Genomic DNA, 23,452 nt, shown 5'->3' with positions numbered 1-23,452 from the left:
TCGGTAAAGACTCATCGGGTGCACAGGTCCCGGATCAGTCCAGGCTGTTTTAATCAGCCGATCCTAAACGGACTAGATGCGTGCCTGGCCATTAGTTGAACCATCAATTGTTCCTGACATGCACGGTCTGTGGAGACTGTCCGTGATTGCTTGTTAACTGCTGACCGTGGATCATAGACATGAAGAGGAACATTGTGAAGAGACGCTGGCTGCAAAAGCCTAGACCGAACCGTTGGAACCAGATGCGTCATCGACTCTGTTCTCGGCCAGATAAGGTTACATATGCCTTGCCGGCCACGCCAGCAGGCCCTACTCACAATCTAGCCCTCCATGACGTCTGGCCGATGGAGAGAAGAGACCTTTGCCCCCGTGGCGGGCTTATTCACTCGTTGGATCTTGCTATTATTGTTAGCAGATCACACTGAACAATACTGTTGTTAACCGGTCTCTTCCCTCTGAACAGGAAATCTCGCTAAGCGGGGCTGGTGCATTCAATGGGGGTGTCCTGAGCGACCTTTCCCATTGGGCTTGAAGGGAAAATCGCCTTTCTCGCTGAATGGTGAATCGCACACAGTGGTAGGAGACGTTCCGTACATACTGTTACACTGTGGTGTTAGATGCCTTTGATAGGCCAACAGGGACACCACTACCCAATTCTCATCACTCATACTTCGACATATTGCCCTCTGAACCTGCATCACACCAGGAAGCGGGAATAATGTCCGAAGGAAGGCGCAGCAACGAATCAAGCTCCAGCTCCTTGATCAGTTATCACAGCGTCGAGAGACCGAATACGGACTTCGACGTTGAGAAAAGACATGATCTTACCCCCGAAAGCGATTCCTCACCCAGTGGTCCCCGTACTCATCGCGTTCACTTCGGGGCGGATCGCAGGTTCGAATATGGGATCTGGGATGCAGACGAACGCGTTCTCTCACCCGGTACATCTCATCTTCGACGCCGTTCATCTACTCAAGCATCAGTCGACATAACCGATGTATCCCACAGAAGCCCACAGTTTACCAGTACAAATGGCCGGGAGGAAGAGAATGAGAAGAAGCAGCAACAGACGACGACGAGTGAAAAAAGACCCAGACGCGAACGTCTGAAAGCGTTCAGAGACTCGATCAAGGAAAAAGCAGCGAGCCTTGCTGCTCGTCTCGGTCGTCCAGACGATATTAACGAAGATGACCTACAGCCCATCGACCAGCGACGTCGCGATGCCGAAACTGACCTGCATCTCAGAGAAGAAGATCAAAACCAAACCTGTAGCACCGAGGCGCATCGAATAGTCCGCGACCTGGCACATGAAGCTTCCGGCCGTCGTCCGAGTGCCCGTAGGGACTCGGCTTTGCATCGTGCCGCTGGAGTTTCTGCCCAGGATGAGGATTCTGGAAACGAAGCTATACCTCGCCGCAGCTCGGGATCGGGAGGCGTTCTATCTCAGCTGCTCAGACTTAGCGGCGGCTGGGATCAATTTCACAAAGGAGCGCGCGGGCTCCACCTCGCCAGTGACACGTTCTACCCCTTCGGTGGAAGCACCCCGGGCACCACGACTCCACGAAAGGAAAAAGTCCGATGGTACAAGAAGCCTGGCAACGTATCAACATCAACCTTAGTTGGAGGCGGCAGTGCTAGCGGTGCAAGTACACCTGTTACCGGCGAGCTTCTAAGCGCTGCATCTAGACGACGAGACAAGAGTCGAAGGCACAGCATGAGACTAGAAGAGGAGATCCAAGTAACTCTTCAGATTGCCGAGATCATTGCCCGACAGAGATACATCATGCAACTGTGCAAGGCGTTAATGAGATTCGGAGCTCCAACCCATCGCCTCGAGGAATACATGCGCATGACGGCCAAAGTACTAGACGTTGACAGCCAGTTCCTCTACGTCCCGGGATGCATGATCATGTCATTCGATGACTCCAGCACTCGAACCACAGAAGTCAAACTAGTCCGTGTCGTTCAAGGTGTTGATCTAGGACGACTATCAGATACCCACAACGTATACAAGAATGTCATCCACGACATGATAGGGATCGAAGAAGCGGGAAATGAACTAGAAGAGCTAATGGCAAAGAAGCCCCGATTCAACCGATACTTCATCGTCCTAATCTACGGCCTAGCCACTGCCATGGTCGGCCCATTCGCCTTCGACGCACGACCAATCGACATGCCAATAATCTTCTTCAACGGCTGTCTTCTAGGCTGCATGCAGCACATCCTCGCCCCACGATCAGTCCTATACTCCAACGTCTTCGAAGTGACCGCCGCCGTCCTCACCTCCTTCCTCGCCCGCGCCTTCGGCAGTATCAAATCATCCTCCTTCACCAACGGATCCAATGACTACATATTCTGCTTCTCCGCAATCGCCCAATCCTCCATCGCACTAATCCTTCCCGGTTACACCGTCCTGTGCAGCAGCCTAGAGCTCCAATCCCAACAAATCGTCGCCGGCTCCATCCGCATGGTCTACGCCATCATCTACTCCCTCTTCCTCGGCTACGGCGTCACCGTCGGCACAACCATCTACGGCCTAATCGACAAAAACGCCACCTCAAACCTAACCTGCCCAACAACCGGAGGCTTCGGCAACGCCTACGCACAACGATTCCCCTTCGTCGCCGCCTTCTCCCTTTGCCTCCTAATCGTCAACCAAGGAAAATGGAAACAGTCCCCAATCATGATCGCCATCTCCGTAGCCGGCTACGTAACCAACTACTTCGTCAGCTCGCGTCTAGGAAATAACTCCCAAGTAGCCAACACCGTCGGCGCCTTCACCGTGGGAGTGATGGGCAACCTCTACAGCCGTCTCTGGCACGGACACGCTGCTGCAGCTATTCTACCGGCGATCTTCGTCCTCGTGCCCTCCGGTCTAGCGGCAACAGGGAACCTGATTGCAGGCGTCGACACGGCAGATGAGATCCGATCGAATGTTACGAAGAATGCAACGGGGAGTTCGACTACATCTAGCTCGTCGTCTAGCGATATGTCAACGAATATTTTGGGCTTTGGTATGATCCAAGTCGCCATTGGCATTACGGTTGGGTTATTTGTCGCTGCGTTGGTGGTTTATCCGTTTGGAAAGCGGAGAAGTGGGCTTTTTAGCTTCTAGGAGTGGGACTGAGAGGGGGTGGGGGGAGTGGATTGTTCGATCGCATTTTATGTTTTGCAGCGCACAACCTTGCTTGCAGTTGGAGGGGAACCGGTAATTTGCATTTAGCGGGCGAGATTTATTTTGATGAAAAGCAGCGAGCGTTCAGAATGGTTACAGCATCGCATGTTAGTCAAGTATTGTTATAAAGCATTTTTAGTAGTAGATTAGTAACTAAACTAGAAAACCGATTGACATAATGACAATAATAGAATCAAATTAACATATTTAAACCATTACTCCGTCTATCTACAATACGATACAAGTGCAAGATAATTATGGAAGAAAACATTAGTACTGTCAATTATATCTAACCGTCATCATGACTCGTGTTCCGGCACGATCATCTTCTCAATTCATCTCTGGTCTTCTCTTCTTGCTGTATGCCAAAGCAACAATCACGCTGTCTCATGCATATATACAACAGAACAAACACACACTCATCACGGCATCACACATATAAAATAGACGCAAACGCAAATGCATGCAATGCAATGCAGAACATATCAATAATCTACCCATCTTTCCAAGCGGTATACCCGACCATCTCTAATAAATACCGTTCCCGACCGATCATCACCTGCCGGCCCTCAATATACAAGAAATTCCGAACAAGGCCCAGAAGCCGGGGATGTTCGACCTCAGGCAGACTGCGCAGGTCCTCCAATGTCAGAGTGATCTCCGTATAGTCCGCGCAGAGGCGGAACAAATTATGATGAAAGTCCTTGGGCACGGAGAAATGGGTCGCGAGCCAGCCGCAGAGGGAATCGAAAAGGTGGTTGTGGACGATGAACATAAGCAGGGAGTCGAGGGAGGACCAGTCGACGTCGATCATGGCAGTCGGATGTGGCGTGAGGGCATTTTGCATAGCAATGACGGACGCCAGCGTGTCAAGGAGGACGCTGTCCTTCTCTTCGTCGTCTTCTTTGCTTGCTTTAAAATCGGGGATCAAGCCCCAGTGGGGCTGCTCGGTCACTATGGGGCGGTCGTAGCCCAGCTGGACTCGCCAGAACTGGTTGCAGCCTACTTCGAAGATCATGCAGGGGATGAGCATTACGTATCCCCACCATCGTTTGCAGGTGAGCATGGAGGCTGCTCCTGCGACGAGGCCTGTGATTCCGCTAACGAGCGAATGTAATTGAAAGTATTGGAAGCGACGGTGGAGGCGATCGCGAAAGGGTGTAATGGCGGAGGAACGCGTGCATGCACGGTCGTGTCCGTAGAACCGCCAGATGAGGTAGAGAGACCAGACGGCGTTGAGGACGCCGTATGCTGCAGCAAAGGAGTTGCCCACAAAGCCGGACAGAAGATTACTGATATAATAGATATGGCGATGAGCCCCCCAGATAGCCATTATTGTACCGGTGCCGACAAGAAGGGCACCGATGCCCAGGAAAACATCCATAACGACGCGATCGATGAGTTCGGAGCCCAATTCGCGAAAACTGACGCCAAGGCGGCGGTCAATGAGCCGGACAGAGGCCTGATCGACGGGGACGGAAGGGGGTAGGTTGAGGTACTGCAGTCGCAGAGCGTGGAGGTATTGTCGTTCTTGCTGCAGAATGCGGACATTTCGCCAACTGAGGATGCCATCCCAAAGGGCAGCGACACTGATGAGCAAGGCTAATGGGCCCCCGATGGCCATGAAGATAACCGCATAGAGCGGGACCGGCACATCGTTCCACACATTAGCGGCGAAATCACCCGCGTTGGCGAACTCTAGAAAGCCCACGCTGGCCAGTAAACTGTTCCGGTACCACGCCGGGCTGATGAGACGAAGTTTCCGTCGCTGGCGGACTAAAGTAACCCGTGAGGGAGGTAAGTCACTCGTTTCATGCTCCTCATGATGGAAGGCCTTGTCTGAGACCAGAGGAGATAAGGTGTCCTGCGAGGGGGGCATTGGGTGGTTGGGTCAGGAGACCAGAGGAGACAAGCTCCTCTCGCGGGTGTGGGACCGGCAGGATGGAAGGTTTGGACACCAAACGCGACCGAAGGAAGAGAGGGAAGGGGAAGGGGAAGAAGAGGGAAAGAAGGGAGGAGAAGAGAAGAGAGGGAGAAGAGGAAAGGAGGAGAGGAGAGGGGGAGAAATCCGGATGGGAAGAAGAGGGGAGGGAGAGGAATGGAATGGTGGTGGAACGAGTCAATCCGGTCGGTCGGTCGGCGAGCGAGTCAAGCAAAGCAAAGCAAAGTCCAAGCACAAGCCAAAAAGGCACCAGAAAAGCAAACGCAAAGCAAGAAAAAAAGCAGCTCCACGGAAGGCGCGGGATAGCCCGGCCCTGATTGGCTCATGGCCCGAAGGAGTTCCGCACTTGGCGTGCCTTATAGGGCTGAGCCAAGTCGCGTTTCCTCCCCGGTATCTTACACTGTTTATGTTATTCTCTTTTTGTGTTTCGTTGTATTTCGGGACTGGGTCAGATCGTGATTATTGTAGGATACATAGGAAGGAAACAGGTGGGTTGAGCCCTCTTCGAAGAGAGGATTGGCATGGCAGGGTGAATTGGAAGGAGTCAAGGGAGAAGCGAGGAGACGGGCAGCCAGGCATCCGTCCTTTCCGTTTCTGTTTGAGGACGACAGTGAAAATTCTTCCATCATATCCTTATCTTTCTTTCTCCACCTCTAAGATATGCACACAACAAAATACCAGTGCCCCAAAGCGTCATGCAAACTAAATGGCTACTGCTGAGATACAACGCCGGAAGATTTTCGTCTGTCCTAATACCATCATAGCTATGTAGTCTGCCATAAAGAATTACGTTCCAAGCTTTGGTAAATATATCCACTAGTATGTACAACCCCACCAAAGATGCCTAGGCAAAAACTCCTTTCCCTTCGATCAAACGGGCCATATCAGCGAGTCTCTTGGTAGCCACCAGCTCGGTTACTGGCAGTGCAACCTTGTATTGCTCCTTGATTGCCCGCTGCAAAATTACAATTAGCAGAGAGGTACCCCCAACGTGAAAGAAGTCAGAGCTGGGAGTAAGGGTCGGAGAGGCAGAGGCAGAAAGGACCCCTTGCCAGACCTCGGCAAGACTGGCCTCCATCGATGTCATTTCTCGGCTAGTCGGGGTCACCACGTTAGATTCATCAATAGGCAGCTGGCAGATGGCAGTTCGGTCCTTTTTGGAGTGAGAATCCAATGGTAGTTCCTCCAAGACTACAATAGATGAAGGGACCATATAGTCTGGTACAGGTAGACGCATCAGGAGATTGTCCAACAGCATTTCCTGGGAGTTGTTCTGTGGTATCTGATTGGAAAAGACAACATGAGCATCCAAGAATTGGTCCCCATCCTGTTCTCTCAAGGTGACCATGGCATTGGTCAACAGCCCACCAGAAGCCTCAATCAAAGCGTTCCCGATCTCTTCTAAGTCAGCCTGAAAGCCGCGAACATTAACCTGAGTGTCGCCATTCGAACGGCCCACCAGGACAAGGGCACCGTCCTTCCGCAAGTAGCCACAATCTCCAGTCCGATAAACGGTCGTCCAATTGTTTGCAGTGAAGTTGCTGTTCAGGTGAGAAAAGGGAGACTCAATAAATCTCTCCTTTATTGCAGTATCCATGTTGCCATAGCTATCAGCAATACCGGCACCGCCGATGAGAACCTCGCCTGGGACACCAATCGGGAGAGGCCGCAGCTCGGCGTCGACGATGTAGATCGCCTGGTTGGGTGAAGCATATCCTGAGGCGAGGGGTGACTCCACGTCTGACTTGTGATACTCAATTAGACCCTGCCAGGTAGAACCGAAACACGTTCCAGCCGAACGGTAAAGGTTGAGAAGCTGGAGGGATGGGCTGTCTAGCGCACGGAAACCTTGCAAGAGCTTTCGAGGGATCGCTTCACCTGCCATAGCAGCAAGTGTCCAGTGGGGGCATTCCTGAAGTTGTTTAGCCGCAAAACTGAGCCAACTCTGGTACTCTGATGGGGTCGCCAGCGTGTAACTAATATTCTCCTCCTGGATTGTTTTAGCAATTTCCATGGCATCTCCCCGCTTATCTGCGGGCAGAATGACCAAGCTTCCTCCGTTGCACAGGGCATCGAAAGTTTGGGAGAGCGACAGGTCTATGGAATCGACAGAGTGCTGAAGGGCGATCAGCGGTCTCTCATCAGAGAAGTTATACTGCATTGAAGAGGCTTCAAGTTGGGGAATCATGTTTGCATGCTTGATTAGCGTTCCCTTGCCCTCAGAGGTAGAGCTGCCCGTGAACAGGATGATCGCGGCCGTGTTGCCATCCGCCAGATTGGGTGTGCGCTGAATGTGCTTACGCGTGGCCACCGAAGAGATATCCAACACCCTAGGCCTGGCGAGAACCAGGGACTTGGCCGTACTGAGCGTAGAGCGGTCAACAAGTAACAACAACGGTTTAGCCACTTGAAGTACACCCTCTATCTGATCGATAGAGACGCGACCATCGAGTGGCATGTAGGTCGCACCAGCACGGAAGACAGCTAGCATTGAGCAAACCGAGTCAACACCGGGCTCCTGCATAACACCAATAACAGAACCCTTCGGAGTTCCAGCCTGGTGCAAAGCCGCGATAATCGAGTCAATGCGGCGGCCCATGTCGTTGTAGGTCAAGCTCTTGCCACTGCCATCCTTGACAGCAAGACTGTTCCCATTTTGCTGGATCATTTGGTCAATCCTATGAACAACAGTCTGTGGCCATTGCATAGGTGCTAGAGGTCCTGTAGGAGATGGTTAGTCCCAATCAAGAGACAGAGAAGAGGGGCTTGCATACCTGTAGCAAATTCCAGTGACAGCGAGATATCGTCGGGTGACCACAGCTCAGCAGCGGCTAAAGGTACTCCTGGGTCTGTAGTGAGCTGGTCTATTAGGTTAACAAAGCATCTAACAAGAAGATCAGCATGCTCCTGGCCGTATAGTCCTTGTTGCACCTCCAATGCAACCACAGATTCACCCTCAGGGCTTTCGGTAATATCCAAGTAAAGATCAAGTCCGGTGCCAGGGTTCAAGACTTTCTCGGGGTTACAGGTAGCATTGCACCATGTAACTTGGTGCTTTTCAACCCTATGCTTTATCATCACCTGGAACACAGGTGGGACATTAGCCGAGCGGTCCAACTTGAGATCATTGAGCAGGACATCAAGTGGCACGGCCGAATGTTCTAGAACGCCACTTATTGCATCGCGCACTGTCTCAAGATATGGGCCAAGTTTGGTATGGATGCCTGGCCTGTCTAGCGGGACTGGCAACGCATTCAGCGCGCACCCCATGGGTTTCCCTAGATCCAGGTCGCTACGGTCCGCATCAAAGCCAATCAATACCCTCTGGATGTTAGGTAACAGGCGGAACAGAAGCGCGCCCAAGACTGCAGTATAGAGGTCAGATGTAGTTGAATGGCTCTCCTGTGAGACCTGTTCAATCAAAGAAGCTTGCTTCGGCGAGAGACGCATATCCGATCGATGAGTGCTAAATTCTAGTGTCAATGTATATCCATATTTTGCACAAGTGATACTTACCGGTATTGAGTCTGCACTGGCCTGACTGGTACTTTGGCAAAAGAAAAGAGATCAAGTTGGGGGTTGCTCCCTTTGATAATGGTTTCGAAGTAGTTAATATGCTTCTGAAAACGTCCTTCGTTGTAGTCCTGGAGCTGCTTTTCTGCCATGATAGAGTATTGAGATTCTTTGGGAAGTCCAGGTAGACTCTGCCCCAGATAGGCTTGATTCATCTCGTCGAGCAAAAGCGAGGCACTGTTGCCATCGAAGGTGATTGGATGGTTGCCAATAATCAAATAGTGTTCTCTATTAGACAAAGTGAGAAGACGAGTTCTCACAAGCTGCCAGTCACCTAGGTCATAGGCATGGTGTCGCATGGCATCTAACTCCCGGTAAACTTCCTCCTTGTTGGTAATCCGCTTGGTCTCAAGTTGGATGATGGACCGCGACAGGATTCCCTGCATGGGAACGTCATGGTTTGTTCCTCCCCAGAAAAATCGCGTGCGCATTGCCTCATGACGGTCTGCAACCGTAGTGACCGCCTTTCTGAGTCGGGGCAGGTCTAGAGAACCTTCGATGTACCAGCAATGGCCCATGTTAAGAGCAGAAGGATCTTGAAGAGCATGTTGCATAAACCAGAAACGGGCCTGGTCGAAAGACATTGGCATGACTTTCTCAGTAGCCGACTGAATGGTGGACTGGCGCAGATCCATATCAATCAAAGGTTCACATGTGCTTTCCTCTTCGGGCTCAGTGTCACTGGTTCCATAATGGGATGATGTGCCCACACTATCACTGTCGGAACTAGAAGATATGGAGTTCTTGCGGTCTGATCGAATGATGCCTGACTCGGCACCGGGTGGCTTCGACTCCGGACCAGGGGTGAGAGCTGCAAGTGCTCTTGGCTTCCCAGGCCCTGACTGACCCTCTCCAGACGGGCTGTTGAGGTTGATCATAGTCTCGGAGATGTCATGGAGGCACCCCTTAACCAAAGCGACGATAGAAGATCCACCAAGGATCTTAATGATCGGCATGTCAATCTCCAGTTCGCGACCAAACCATTCGCGAATGTCAATGGCAACCAAGGAATCGATGCCTTGCCCAACTAGACTGCTGTTGACATCGAGTGGCTGCTCAGTGGACATGCGGAGCAGAGTTTTCAGTCGTGTGGTAAACGCATCTAAGGAAAACGTCAGTCGGACTTTCCTCGTCCAGTACAACCAAGTAGCAGTATTCTTACCAAGCACGATTCCTTCAGCCTCCTCTACAGAGCCAGCCTGTTGTAACAGGCTTTTGACAGATGACTTAGATCCCGAGGCGCCCACTCGACCGTTCACACGCTCAATGTTAATGTGGCTGAAACGAATATCACTCCTGTAGCGGTTGCGAACCACGTCAGCCAAAACCATTGGCACACAACCGGTAATCAGTTCGGCGCGGTCATGACACTTTGCCTGACCCTCCTTGATGGCCTCGGCAAAGGCATAGCGAAAGTCTATTTCTGACATGAGGGAGACACCCATGGACCGGAACATGTCGCCCATGGTTTCATCGGAGCGATCAATGTACCCCAAACCCATGAGGGCACTGTAGGCAATAACGGAGCCAGCAACACCACGCTTACGCCTATTGAGCGCTAGGCCAGCCATGTACATATTGGCCGCGGCGTAAGTGCTTTGCCCCGTGTTACCGACGACGCCCGAAATAGAGGAGAACATGATGAAGAAATCTAGAGGAGTTTCATAAAAAGCGTCATCGAGGAGTTTGCTTCCAAGGACCTTCGGTCTCATTGACCGTTCCATGCTCTCGAATTCAACATGGTCGAACTGCACGTCTTCCATGATCATGGCACCGTTAGCCACACCAGCTATCGGGGGCATGCTGCGCTTAATATCCCGGAGGCAGCGTTGAAGAGACGTTCGACTGGTAATATCCCTGGTGTAAAGCCAAAAGTAAGTATGACAGATGTCAATGGAGTAGAAAGGGAAATTACAATGATAGCGGTCGAACAGTGGCACCGAGATCTTCAGCTTTGCGAAGGAAAGCTGGAGCTATCTTGGGGTTACGACTCGCTAGGACAATAAAACCAGCCCCCCTATGAGCCATCCAGTGGCAAAGAGACTGTCCAACCTCTCCAGCGAGGCCAATCATGAGATAGGTCCGATCGCGGCGGAAAATCGGCTCATTGTCAATTCGCTTTAGATGAACCGGCACCGCGGGAACATTCCAGTCAACTAACTGAATGGGTTCTCCTATCGGGTTATGGAATGAAACCTCCCCTAGGGGAATGGACTCAGTCACTTCAGGGGCCAAACTAGATGAGGATGAAGAATCCCACGCATCTCGCAGGAGTTCGCCCAGGACAGCCAGGTTAGCCCCCGAGCGGGTGTACAACCGGTTAGTGAAAAAGGTAGTTTTTGAGGCTTGCACACCATGCGGGGGAACACAATCTCTGATTGCATCTGCCACGCGGGCACTATGTCCTCCGGGAGGCTCCAAATCAACGAATACAGTGACCTCACTGGGAAGATGCTCCTTGACCAGGCGAGCGGGGAGCGCGGGGTGTAGGTATGTCCAGTTGGCGTCACGGTTCGGCTGGCAAGTGGTAAACCAGATATCAACTCGGCTCTTTTCAGCGGCATCCAAAAGAGCGGCATGGAGAAAGCAATCTGGTTCATGAACCACCAGAGTACCATCTTTAGGAACCATAGCCAAGATCTGCTGGGTAACAATGTAAATGGCGATGGTTAGTAGGGCCAAGCGCGCAACCGCAAGTGAGGGCATCTCAATCGCCAAAAAGGGCTCCACTGGGGTCAAAGTCTCAGACGACTGAGTCAACGCCAAAACCGTAGCTTGGGAGTCATCCTGCCTTGTCCCAATGCATAGCATGAAAGACCCGTGCGTGCCGAGCTTGAGGAACTGCAGCAAGGATTGGACCACGCGGATCGTTGGCAATCGTGGGGACGCTCGCAGGGAAGAAATCTCTTGTAATTGATACGAGATTTCTGTGCTGGCCAGGCGTAGAGCCGCCGTTGCTGGGTCGACCTCCCGCACAATGGACCGGCGGGTAGAGTTCAACCGCAGGTTCTCCAGTTCGTTCGGGTATAGGCGCGGTATAAGCGTATGCTCGCTATCCAGAGCCATTTCGTTTTCATGACTCCATAAAAGATTTTCAGTCGAGTTGTCTGGTGACCAAGTGAGAAGCCAGTGGTGTCTCAATAGCGTCTCGCATACTGACTTCGCAGTGCTCGGATCAATAGAGGACACATCTAGCAACTGCACGTTGACTTCCAACTTCTCCGTCCTAATCACTCGCGCGATACCGGCGATCATGGTAGAATATGGCTCATCGGATCGAGCCCCCTTGGTAACCCATAATACCCTCGCTGCTTGGTTCCAAAGGGACTTCATGGCCTCTAACTTTTTGGCAGTCCAGGACTTCATCACTGGACCGTCAAGGTCGGCAAGACTAAGAACGGTAGCTTTGGGTGGGAGGAAAGTGGTATTCAGTGCCTCAAGAGAACCAAGATGAGTCACATTCGGGAACTTGGTTGACAGCAGAGTACCAATCTTTTCTACTAATTGGACGGTAGCCAAAGATCTTCCTCCGATAATGACCACGGGCGGCATCTCTTTCGGAAGCGTTTCTGATGCAGCCAGAGGATTCCGCAGCACCTGCACGCGTTCGTCTTCCGCCTGGGCAGCCCAGACTGGTATGTCATGGAGAACGTCGTGGGTTGGGCTGCAAGTGTCAATACCAGAGAACTGGCATTTGCACAGGAGACTATTCCAACTGTCCAATGTCAGCCGGCCCGAGTCAGCAGCGGTCCACCATCCTGGACAGTCGCTCATGATGAGACCGAGGCGCAAGGAGTCATCCGTGATTGGATTGGCACTGATAAGATATCCGCCTGGCTTCAACAGCTGACGAATATTACACAGAATCCGCTCCTGATCTTTGGCAATCTGAAGATTGTTGCCCACGAGAACCAGGTCATATTTGCCGGCAGCAAAACCTTGAGCAATGGGGTCTTGTTGAATATCTAAAGTTCTGAAGGTCATGCGTTCCGTATACCGATGAAAGCGAAACTCGGCTTCATCGAAAAGGTTATCAGAAACATCGGTAAACGTGTATGAGGAAAAGGAAGTTCCCAACGAAGAAACGATCATTTCAGCCATGGAACCGCTTCCAGACCCTGTGTTCTGTTAGTAGTGTCTTAAATAGTATAAGAGAGGATTTACCTATTTCGAGAATGTGCATGCGCGCGTAACGGTGGTTGATCTGCTTGACCAGTTTGGCTAGACGCTTATGTGCCAGTGTTATCGTGGGCGCTTCCTCGTTTAAAGAGATATAGTTTGCAAGATCGCCCTGTTCTTGGATGATGTTGGGAAGGCTCGGGCCAATTTCCGCTACCAATTTCGCTTCCAGGGAGCCTTGGTGGCTGTGATAAGGATGAGCATGCAGATGCCTATGTGAAAATGTGCTAAACACGGGTACTTACCGACTGATCAACTGCTGGATTACCTGCTCTGAGTCGGAGAGCCATTCTTTGGCAATAAAGGGATGCCTGTCTGCGGAGACTCGACTGATAACCGAGTCTGCCCACCTGAAGAGCTGCTGATGGTGTGGCAGCGCATTGCTTCGGTGCTCTTCCACACTTGTTTCGCATAACTTACGTAGATGATACAGAGAAATTCGCTCCACATCTTCAGTCACTGATGGATTCAAACCGACGGAATCGCAGGAAACCCCAAGTTTCGCACCATCTGGAAAAGCAGGCAGCCATTTTATATGGCTGAGCATATGATTATCATCCTGAGCTTGGGCGGGACTAAATGGTGACAATGTAACGCCCTCGGCCTGGAGAAAGCTGTGCCTCCGGTCCTCCGTGAGAAGGTGAAAAGACCCCTCTATTTCGTTAGATACTTGATCAGAAACCTGACTCTCCCACGGGATAAGTATCTGTTTCGAGGCTTGATTGAAGACAAAATGGGGGTTGAATTCGACCGAGGCGATCCGGGTAGGGACATGAAGGGACCAAAGTCGTCCATCCTGCGGAGCCGAGTATGCCACAATGACCGTCTGTATAGCACTATCCAGCATCCCTGGATGTAATATAAGCTGATCCTCCCAAGCCTCATCTGACTGATCCATCAGAGTGCCGCGAGCAAAGTCCAACCGTCGGTGGATGCTGGTAATCCCCTGGAAAGGTGGCGAGTATTGATAGCCTATATTTCGCACTTCAGAATAAAACTTTTCTGGGCTTTGCTCATTCAAATTGTAGTACTGGTCATGCTCGAGTAGTGGTAACTTATTAGGAACTGATGTACCTAGCTCTACTTCAATGGAGCCTTCAACATTGACCTGTAAGGATAGATCTCCGTGGTTTGCGGACTCGACGGTGAAAGTGGCTTTGATGCGCGACTCGTTGGACTCCGAAATTTGTAGACTGGAGATACATTCCATAGTGGAATTCTCATCATCGAATACAATCGGCCGTCTCAGCACCAAATCAGTCATACGAAACAGCGCTATGGCAGCATCCCCGGCCACCGCTGAAATAGCTTCTAGAGCTATGACGATGTACGCCGTCGCGGGCAGAATCAATTGATTCTGTAATCGATGTCCTTGTAGCCATGGTATAGTTGTTGGCTTGAGGATATTTTTCCATTGTGCGTTGCCAGTGCTCCTCGTGGTAGCCAGGCACGATCCCAATAGTGGATTGGGACGCGAATCTGATAGCCTGCTAGCCCTCCATGTGCGAGATTCAGACCAATAACGATTCTGGTGATCAAATGCGTAGCCAGGAAGGTCCGAAAGAAGGGTTCTAGATTCCTTGTCGCTGGCCAAAGCGCGCTCTAGCCCGTCAAAGTTTACCACATCTGAGCCAAGCTGAACCCACACAAATCCTAAGCCGGCAGAAAGCTCGTCTATGTCATTTTTTGCGCGACCAAGAAGTCCGGTATACGGAATCTGCATGTCCACCTGGCCTAAAGAATCTAACGCGGGGCCTTTGAGAGCTGGGTGAGGGCCTACTTCAATGCCCAAGTTGAATGATTGTGCCTCCTTGGCAGCAGTGATGATAGCCGGCGAAAAGAGAACAGGCTGCACCATGTTGTTAACCCAATACTCAGGGGTCAATTTATTGTCGTTCATGGCAGTATCATGATAGACACTGGAGAACCACTTTGGTCGGTCTGCCAAAGGCTTCTGCACTGCAATACCGCAGCGCTCCATAGCCTTGAGATATGGGTCTGCACAAGGTAGCATATGGGCCGAATGATAGGCTGTATCTACCCGCAGGCGACGAGCAAATTTACCCTGGTTGGAGAAGATGTCTACCACTGCCTGGATAACATCCTCATCTCCGGAAAGAGTGGTGCTAGATCCCGAGTTCAGCGCCGCAATGGATATTTTGCCCTTTATTTCCTCCCTAAATTCCTCGGAATCAAATATTTCTTGCACCTCTTCAGCCGAAGCACCGACAGCGGCCATACCCCCCTTTGCGCCACTGGGGGAAGCTGCAAGCTTAGCATAGGCACCACGGAGATATGCCACTCGGATGGCATCGCAGGTAGACAGGAGACCAGCTGCATACGCTGCACCAATCTCACCTTTTGTTGAAATTAGCATACGCCATAGTACCCAGAGTAGAAGATGAGAAACTTACCCGAAGAGTGCCCGACGACTGCATGGAGTTTGATACCTGCTGCTTGAAGGAGATCGACCAGAACGACCTGGACAGCGGTACACAGAGGCTGGGATATGGCCGCTTCTGTCACTCTTGATGATTTCCCTACAGCCAAAATCTGATCACGAAGCGTCCAATCCGGTCGATCGTCCTCTGGGAGAGTGGCCAGGCATTCATCTAAGAAGGCAATTTTATCGCGTACGAAGCTCGATGACTCCAGCAGGTGAGCACCCATCCGTGGCCACTGGGCACCTTGACCAGTGAAAACCGCTAGAATTCGAGGCTCCGAAAACTGGCTAAGCCGATTGGAAAAGTCAGAAGATTCGGTGGATAAGGCACTATTCATCTGGGCTATGATGTTCTCATAGTCTGACCCGCTTATGGCCATCCTATAAGCAAAGGTTGAGCGATGATGCTGCAGCGTCCATGCAAGATCACGAAGGCTGATTTCGGGCCTGTCAACCAGGTATTCAAGATGCCGGGAGATCATTTCTCTGAGAGCGGTCACAGAGTTGGCGGAGAAGAGCAAGGGTGTGTATAATGTTGAACATCGAGACGACTCGGGCTCAATTGCTTCGGGCGGAGTGTAAGACTCCATTATTGCATGGGCATTGGTACCACCGAATCCTATTCATCCTTTAGCTTTCTTGAGCAATACATACGTGATCCTTCCGTCTAGGAGAGCACGGCTACCTACCAAAACTATTGACACTCGCTCGGCGAACCTGGCCAGGTTTGAGGGCTGGCCATTCCTTCACGGAGGTTGGGACTTCGAAGGCGCCGTAAAATGGTGATATATCAGGATTTAGCTCATCAAAATGCATATTTGGGGGGATTTCTCCATGCTGTAACGCTAGTGAAGTGCCGATGACACTGGCAAGTCCCGCCGTGCCTTCCGTATGACCAATGTGTGTCTTGATCGAGCCCACCAACAGCTTCTGCTCGGGCTCCGTCTCTTTGGTGAAGAAGGCTCGATATATTGCCGTTGCTTCTTGCGGGTCGCCTGCCTTGGTTCCCGTGCCATGGGCATGGAAAAATTGCGGCTGGTCCAGGGGGTTGTGTACATCAAGCCCAGCGCGGCGGTATGTGTCGCGAATAAGCTGTGTCTGGGCAATATTGCTCGGCATGGTAATCCCGGATGTTCGGCCATCCTGATTAACGCCAGTTTCGCGGATGATGCATTCAATATGATCGTTGTCTCGCTGGGCCTGGCTCAGGGTCTTGAGCACTACACATGCAACTCCCTCCCCACGGCCGTATCCATCCCCAGAGGAATCCCACATACGACATCGTCCTGATGAAGACAGCATGCGGAGGTTGCTTTCCGAGATATAACACACTAGATATCGATTAGATTACGCGGTCATTCAATCCGAAGGATAAAATAGTGGCCAGCATACTTGGATGAATCAACAAATTAACACCTGCTGCCACGGCGAGAGTCGAGTGCCCATTTCGTAGGGTCTGAGCCGCCTCATGGATAGCCACAAGACTTGACGAACATGCCGTGTCAATGTTCATGCATGGACCATGCCAGTCGAAAAAGTATGAGATACGGTTAGCTACAATACTCCGCGAAGAGCCTGTAGCGATGTATGGGGGCGATTCGTCGAGCTGACTCTGAAAGATGCCAGACCAGTCATCGCACATCTGACCCACGTACACAGCCGTGTTTGACCCTCGCAACTTCTCCATGGGCAGACCAGCAGCCGATATACCATCGTAGACAGTCTCCATGAGAAGCCGCTGTTGCGGATCAATACATTCGGCTTCCTTTGGGAGGATATTGAAGAAGTTTGCATCGAACTCGCCGATGTCTTGGTCCAGTAGGTATGAAAATTGAGCATTAGAGGTGCCATGGTGTGTTGGCTCGGGATGATAGAACAGGTCAGTGTTAAAGCGTTCTTTAGGGATCTTTTTCAGGACATCACGCTGTTGCTTTAACATCTCCCAGAGCTTGGATGGGGTATCACAGCCTCCAGGAAACCGGCAGGCGCTACCAACAATGGCAATGGGCTCCGTGGTATAATTCATGGCGACTTGCAAAGTGGTCGACAGCTGCCTAGAGATCAAATGACAATGGAGAATAGAGATTGTAGAGCAATTTCGCGGATGTTGACACCCTACATGTGGTTTTAAGTTCAGACACCTTTTGAGACCTCAGGCTTGCTTGATGGCCGGGTCATACACAGATCCCTTGACACCCCAAACCTTGACTATTATTAACTAGTGGTATGCGCAGTCGGTCGGCGTTACGCAACTTAGCCTGCAGACCTTCCTTATAGCTCATTCTACCTGTTCTTCATGGTTTGTGTGCATGCTTGTGGGTGTGTGGGGTGTGCATTTTTATTCCTTTCTCTACTTTTTCCAGGTGAAGTAAGGATCTCCCATGCAGCGCAGGGAAAGCAAAGACTCGACATGACATCTCCGTTGTCATTCACTTTGTTGAGCTCACAGTACCTCCACCGTACATTTGGGGCGGTGTTCCAGCAACGACATGGCTGCTATATGTTCCTATTCAGAAGGTTATGAGCAAGTACGCTGGAATTTGGGATTGACTTTTGTAAAAGCATCATAACAGATATCGCAGGTATGCGAGTGGATATGTTTCCGAGCTCACAATCAGTCACCTTAGTCTTCGACAGCTGTGAGTGGGAGAGTATAAACTGTAGATCTTACTATACTTGCAAACATCCACAATATTTTCAAAGGCAACTAACTCTACTGTAAGCTGGCCTGGGTCATGCTTGGAAACTTCGTGGTCGTGAATGACACATCGTAGATACCAGTAGAGAGGAGGTCTTGTCTCGGGTGAAGCAATCTGAAAGCTCTGGCTGTACTAGGTTCAATAGTATGGTGGATCTATAGGACTCTACATTATCAGTTCTAGCAGTCGAACCACCAATTGATCAAGCTATATCCTCGGCAGATTGTCATTGATGGTGAGTAGATGGCGTACCGTATACCGCAGAGGGCCCTGATACGCACTACGGTCACTCAGTTTATACTCCATGCGGACGGATGGACAACAACGTATTGGATCCCGTCGACGAGGTCTGGACCAATCTGCGAGACCGTACCCGCATATTAACCCCATAAAGACAGGTAATAATCAATAGTGAATTAAGACTGCATGTGCATGTTCGTGTGTAACCCCTTCTCGGGGATCAGCTCACCGTGCAAATGCTAGTCACCGCCTCCTGTCAAGCCTGTCAAGGCGGCTTTGAAGCTATTCTGTTTAGCTCTGTTCGGTTAGCAATAAATTGTCAGACAACAGGTCTGAAGCTAGCCAAATGAGCCATATATAAACATGAAGGGACATGCAAAATGATACCAAACGCACTTGGACCGTGAGAATGGGGAAGAGAGAAGAGATGAGAGGAGGGGGGCCGTCGAAGCCCCAGTCACATGATGCATGCCGCAGGTTAATCAAGACTGGCCGCCCATATTTGGATGATCTTGTTACAAGTACCCATTCTCGAGCCCAATGGAGGTACTTGGCACTAATATGACAGGTTCGATGGATAAATCTCACGTTGTAACATGCAGTGGGGAACCGATCAATTGATATATCCTATTTCCCGTGCCGCTTACAACCACGAGGGCCCCGATACTTTGCTTGTCAACTGAGCTGTCAACACATGTACGTAAGTCCAAAGAAAAAAAAAAGATGATGATGAAGAAGAAGAGGAAGAAGCAGAAGAAGAAACAAGGGACGAGAAAAGAAAAGAAAAGCACAAAGAAAAAAGAAAACCCCAGTACAAGAATATAAGGTATACATTAAGTGATATGACACGCTATCTTCTCTTTGCAATGAGTGAATTAGACCCACCCTTCACGCATGTATTACGTTCAGTACTACAAATCCTTATTCTTTATACCGCATAGTAGAGTATATTGACTTCTACTATATGGAACATAATTAGAGGAGTGTAAGCACAGGTCTGCTGAGTACCCTGTAAAGCCCCAAAGCGATAATGTCATCCGTGATAGCATTGCGCCTGTGCAAGAATGGCTGCCTGCATGCAGTTTGTGACCACGGACAAAGAGCATTAAGTCAAAACTCCTTGGCTACGGCGCAAGTCATCTACAGATGCCAGTTGTCCACTTCATGCGTTGCTTGTAGTGATGAGTATTACAATAGTCGCAGCAGTACAAAGCAACGGCAGCAAATATTCCGCACCCAAAAGAACAAGTAATTAAGACTGAAAGAAGACGTCTCGATAGATGTTTAACGAAGCACACCGCAAAACTCAACAAAACTCAACAATCGCCCCTACCGCAATCTTGGCATTTAATGGCCCCTTTAAATGTTCTGAAATCGGTCACATAGGCTGAACGGGGTGCTGGCTTCTCATTCTTATGAACATCGCTTCTTTCCCGAACCTTCGCAGACTAAGAATTATTGACAGAGGTTTAATATAAATAAAATTAGGGAAGTTGTATCCTGGAAATCATATTCTTCCCCATACCTGCATTCTTCAGCTCGGGGCATCTCTATTGCCTACATGTACCATGGTTGGAAAGTTGAACACACATCTAGCAGTGGTCACGAAAGGCCCCAAAAAGGCCAGTCTGGTGACCGACCGACCCATCCCTCGACTGCGTGATGATTACATGCTTGTCAGAACTGTAACAGGTAAACATATCCACCTCTTCGCTGTACTGGTTCAGTAACTCTCGTTATCTGCTCCTTCTTCTCACACCATGATGCAGTGGCCCTCAATCCAACGGACTGGAAACATATCGACTTAGTGCCTAGTGAGGGGTGTACCGTGGGCTGTGACTTTGCCGGCATCGTCGAGGAGGTTGGTCCCAAAGTGTCCGAGAGATTCAAGAAGGGAGATCGAATCCTGGGTCTCACACATGGATGCAACGCCGTGGAGCCTGAGGATGGCGCGTTTAGCAAATACGTCATGGCCAAGGGAAATGGGCAGCTCAAGATTCCGGAATGGATGAGTTGGGAGGACGCGTGTACGGTTGGAGTCGGATACACGACCGTTGGCCAAAGTCTTTATCAGAATCTTGGGCTCCCAATGCCCGGGAAGCCGCGGGGCCCCACTACACCAAAGACTGTCTTGATTTATGGAGGATCGACCGCGACAGGTACCTTGGCTATTCAGTGTGCTAAGCTATCTGGAATGGAAGTGATCACGACGTGCTCGGTCAGCAGTTTTGACATGGTCAAGGAACTCGGGGCGGATGCGGTGTTTGACTATAGCAAGCCTAATGCCGCGGCCGAGATCCGGAGGTATACCAGGGATAACTTGAAGCTGTGCTTCGACACCGTTGCAATGGCGACCTCGGCTCAGTTTTGTGCAGAAGCTCTGACCAGTAAAGCTGGAGGCCGGTATCACACACTGCAGGAACTGCGATGCCCTCGGCGAGATGTCCGGTCGACTGTCTCAATGGCGTATACTGTCGTGGGAGAGCCATACACGATGGGACCCCAGAAGGTGCCCGCCAAACCAATTGATATGAAGCATCACCTGGTATGGCAGTCAGTGTTTCAGGAATTGTTAGACCAGGGTAAAATAAAAACCCATCCAGTGTCTAAGCAGCCATATGGGCTCAAGGGAGTGTTGTCTGGACTGGATATGTTGCGCGAGAACAAAGTACGAGGGCAGAAGCTGGTTTACCGGGTGGATGAGACACCACATCAATTTTGACTCGGCATTTAGTCAAGAAGTTGTGGGCCAGATCCTATACCTACTGTGTACTACTCGGAGGCAACGAGCTTGCAACTATCGCAGGGCGCTTGCCTAAATTCCCGAATATATTTTGTCTCTTATCCCTCCCTGGAAATGATTATGTTTCCTTCATTGAAAATCTGTTCTAAAAATAAAAAGGCCGGGCACCTACGCCCTTTGTAAGAAAGCAGTCTTATAGTGGTCTGCCTAAGTTGAGATCCGATGTGACAAAATGCTGGTAATCTACTTTTCTATTTTAATTTTAATCTTATTTTTATTTTTTTACATGAGCGACCACATTTGTTGAAGTAAACATTCCGTATGTAGTTAATGCATATAAGCTATCAACCTGTGATAAAGAATGATAGATGCAATAATCCATGCAATGATCTACAGTGGGATTTCTAAAATGTGAGCTATCACAATTGCCAGAGGAAGAGGTTGCCTCCCGGACCAACTCTCAAATATCAACTGTACTACGTAGAGTACAACCAGAATGACACAAGATGTGCGCCACTATAATAATCGCCTAACAGTAGGGGACTCCTTACTCCTTCGGAGCATATTATGAAGTTCTCCGTTTAGAAACTAGCGCCCTGACATCAGTCCATTGCAACTACGGGTTTAATTAATTGAATAATGAATGTAGTTTTATTCCGCTTGTCCCTGAGAGCAATAACGAAATCTAGCATTGTAACTACTGTTCTTGGTCTGTCGGTCTGTCACCAGGTGAATATTTGAGGGGGATCAAATACCCTAAGCCACTTCATCTCTTCCTTACAACTGGTACCAAGTCCGCTTGTTGTATACGTTGCTCGGGATTTGATTGCACGGCATCCCTCATCACCTACAACTACAATAATGGACAATTTTGAGCGGCTACGTCCAGCCGGTTAGTAAGAATCTTCTGTACTTAAATTAATAATGGGAAGATGGACATGACCTGACCAATAATCAACAGGGTCCTTGGAGAAATACTTCGTCGCGCGCAATCAACTCGGACTCTACTCCATCGTAGCAGTATCGGCAACCTATATCCTGCCTGACACTTTTACACTACCACTTGAGAGCTATGTATATAAAGCATGTGAAACTTTGATCAGCGAGCATCCTTCCCTATCCGCGATTCCAGTCCAAGGCAGTGACGATACTACGTGGTTTATGCGCCTTCCAGAAATCGACCTAAGGCAGACAGTATCGATTCAGAAGCGCATCCGCGACTTTCCCGAGGAAGACGAGCCTGACAACGAGCTATGTGAATTGCTGCAAGTTCAACAGAGAACTGGCTTTGTGGCACCTCTGCCATATTGGAGACTGTTCGTTTTAACGGATCTTGATGAATCGAACGAGCAGCGCTTCACCGCAGTCTATGTGTTCAGCCACGCAATTGGGGACGGAATATCAGGGAAAGCCTTCCATGAGACGTTTTTGGAAGCAATGCATGATGTAGGAGCTTCCTTAGCCAGGGGCGAGGCTCCTGAAAAGGTGATTCCCTCACCCAAGGTTCCTCTGCTGCCTAAACTGGAAGCACTTCATCCGTGTTCTTCAAATGTCACTTTCCTTCTTCATGGTCTTTTCAGGGCCAGAATCTGGCCATATAATGATCCATCTCTTTGGACGGGTCCGAAAGTATTTGTTCCCATAAAGACTCGAATACGTCAAATTATCTTTCCAGCGGCTATATCTGCAGCTTTCAGGAAGAACTGTCGTGAGAGAAAGACTACTATTACCTCGGCTCTACATGCAGCTGTCGCACATGCTTTATTCAACTGTTTACCCAACAATTACACGAAACTACAAGCAACCGGTGCTATGTCGGCTCGACGATGGCTGAACAAAGGCGGGGGAATTACAGACCGATCAATGGGGAACTGGGTAATGGATTACAAGGAAAGATTTTTTCGAGACCAGATGAATCAGTATCCTCCAGGAGCTTTTCCATGGAATGAAGCAAGGAAGTCCCGTGAAACAACAGAGCAAATACTCGGTCAAGAAGGCAAGAATACTAGTGTGGCCTTGCTCAAATACGCGGGTAACATCCATGATGTTCTAAAGGGGAAAATAGGCAAGGACCGAAGTGCAAGTTATAAAGTATCGAATTTGGGAATATTGAAATTTGGTAGGCGAGATCCATCACGGCCGCAGATAACACGGGTGATGTTCTCTCAGCCACTCGATGTTTTGGGTGGGGCTCTAGCGGTATCTTTAGTCTCAGGTGAAGATGGCGCTTTGGTTTTGGGAATGACATGGCAAGAAGGCATTGAGAATATGGAGTTCTTTGAAGCCGTTATCGACACGGTTGTTAAGGATGTGCACAATGCTGCTAAGTGATTTGGCGACCCATGCATATTGGAACTCAACCAGATACTAAACACTATAGGGGCGCGTTAGGGTGCGCGGTGAGGTTAATATAAAAATCGTTTAAAGCCGTAAAAGCTGTTAAATTTGTGTGCAGCTA

General features: G+C 50.0%; 6 protein-coding genes across 6 annotated transcripts; 4 read left to right on the top strand and 2 right to left on the bottom strand.

Annotated features, from left to right (window-relative positions):
• The first annotated feature begins 416 nt into the window (after positions 1-416).
• BO87DRAFT_44094 (DUF1212 domain membrane protein) lies at positions 417-3,305 on the top strand. Its single transcript, XM_025627980.1, has one exon. It carries the CDS (start codon positions 719-721, stop codon positions 3,113-3,115), a length of 2,397 nt encoding a protein of 798 aa, XP_025480301.1. The 5' UTR covers positions 417-718; the 3' UTR covers positions 3,116-3,305.
• Positions 3,306-3,422: 117 nt separating this feature from the next.
• BO87DRAFT_376161 (uncharacterized protein) lies at positions 3,423-5,322 on the bottom strand. Its single transcript, XM_025623225.1, has one exon. The coding sequence runs from the start codon at positions 5,052-5,054 to the stop codon at positions 3,669-3,671; it is 1,386 nt and encodes a 461-aa protein (XP_025480300.1). The 5' UTR covers positions 5,055-5,322; the 3' UTR covers positions 3,423-3,668.
• BO87DRAFT_44076 (uncharacterized protein) lies at positions 5,136-5,892 on the top strand. Its single transcript, XM_025627972.1, has one exon. The coding sequence runs from the start codon at positions 5,248-5,250 to the stop codon at positions 5,821-5,823; it is 576 nt and encodes a 191-aa protein (XP_025480299.1). The 5' UTR covers positions 5,136-5,247; the 3' UTR covers positions 5,824-5,892.
• BO87DRAFT_435336 (uncharacterized protein) lies at positions 5,893-17,338 on the bottom strand (the record flags this gene model as incomplete). Its single annotated transcript, XM_025627758.1, has 11 exons — positions 5,893-7,838; positions 7,892-8,583; positions 8,634-9,792; positions 9,853-10,547; positions 10,606-12,808; positions 12,855-13,054; positions 13,115-13,473; positions 13,855-15,227; positions 15,284-15,931; positions 16,002-16,643; positions 16,705-17,338. The coding sequence occupies 11 exons, from the start codon at positions 17,336-17,338 to the stop codon at positions 5,962-5,964; spliced, it is 10,482 nt and encodes a 3,493-aa protein (XP_025480298.1). The 3' UTR covers positions 5,893-5,961.
• Positions 17,339-19,732: 2,394 nt separating this feature from the next.
• On the top strand, positions 19,733-20,973 carry BO87DRAFT_435327 (zinc-binding alcohol dehydrogenase family protein; the record flags this gene model as incomplete). The annotated part of the gene is made up of 2 exons (XM_025627757.1): positions 19,733-19,943; positions 20,021-20,973. Exons 1-2 carry the CDS (start codon positions 19,820-19,822, stop codon positions 20,971-20,973), a joined length of 1,077 nt encoding a protein of 358 aa, XP_025480297.1. The 5' UTR covers positions 19,733-19,819.
• Positions 20,974-21,855: 882 nt separating this feature from the next.
• On the top strand, positions 21,856-23,325 carry BO87DRAFT_396552 (uncharacterized protein; the record flags this gene model as incomplete). Its single annotated transcript, XM_025625250.1, has 2 exons — positions 21,856-21,886; positions 21,956-23,325. 2 exons carry the CDS (start codon positions 21,856-21,858, stop codon positions 23,323-23,325), a joined length of 1,401 nt encoding a protein of 466 aa, XP_025480296.1.
• Between the last annotated feature and the right edge of the window lie 127 nt (positions 23,326-23,452).

This window comes from Aspergillus neoniger (assembly GCF_003184625.1).
Source record: "Aspergillus neoniger CBS 115656 unplaced genomic scaffold BO87scaffold_14, whole genome shotgun sequence".
Classification (NCBI taxonomy): domain Eukaryota; kingdom Fungi; phylum Ascomycota; class Eurotiomycetes; order Eurotiales; family Aspergillaceae; genus Aspergillus; species Aspergillus neoniger.
Note: the sequence above shows the minus strand (reverse complement) of the source record. Positions and strands in the feature narration are given on the sequence as shown.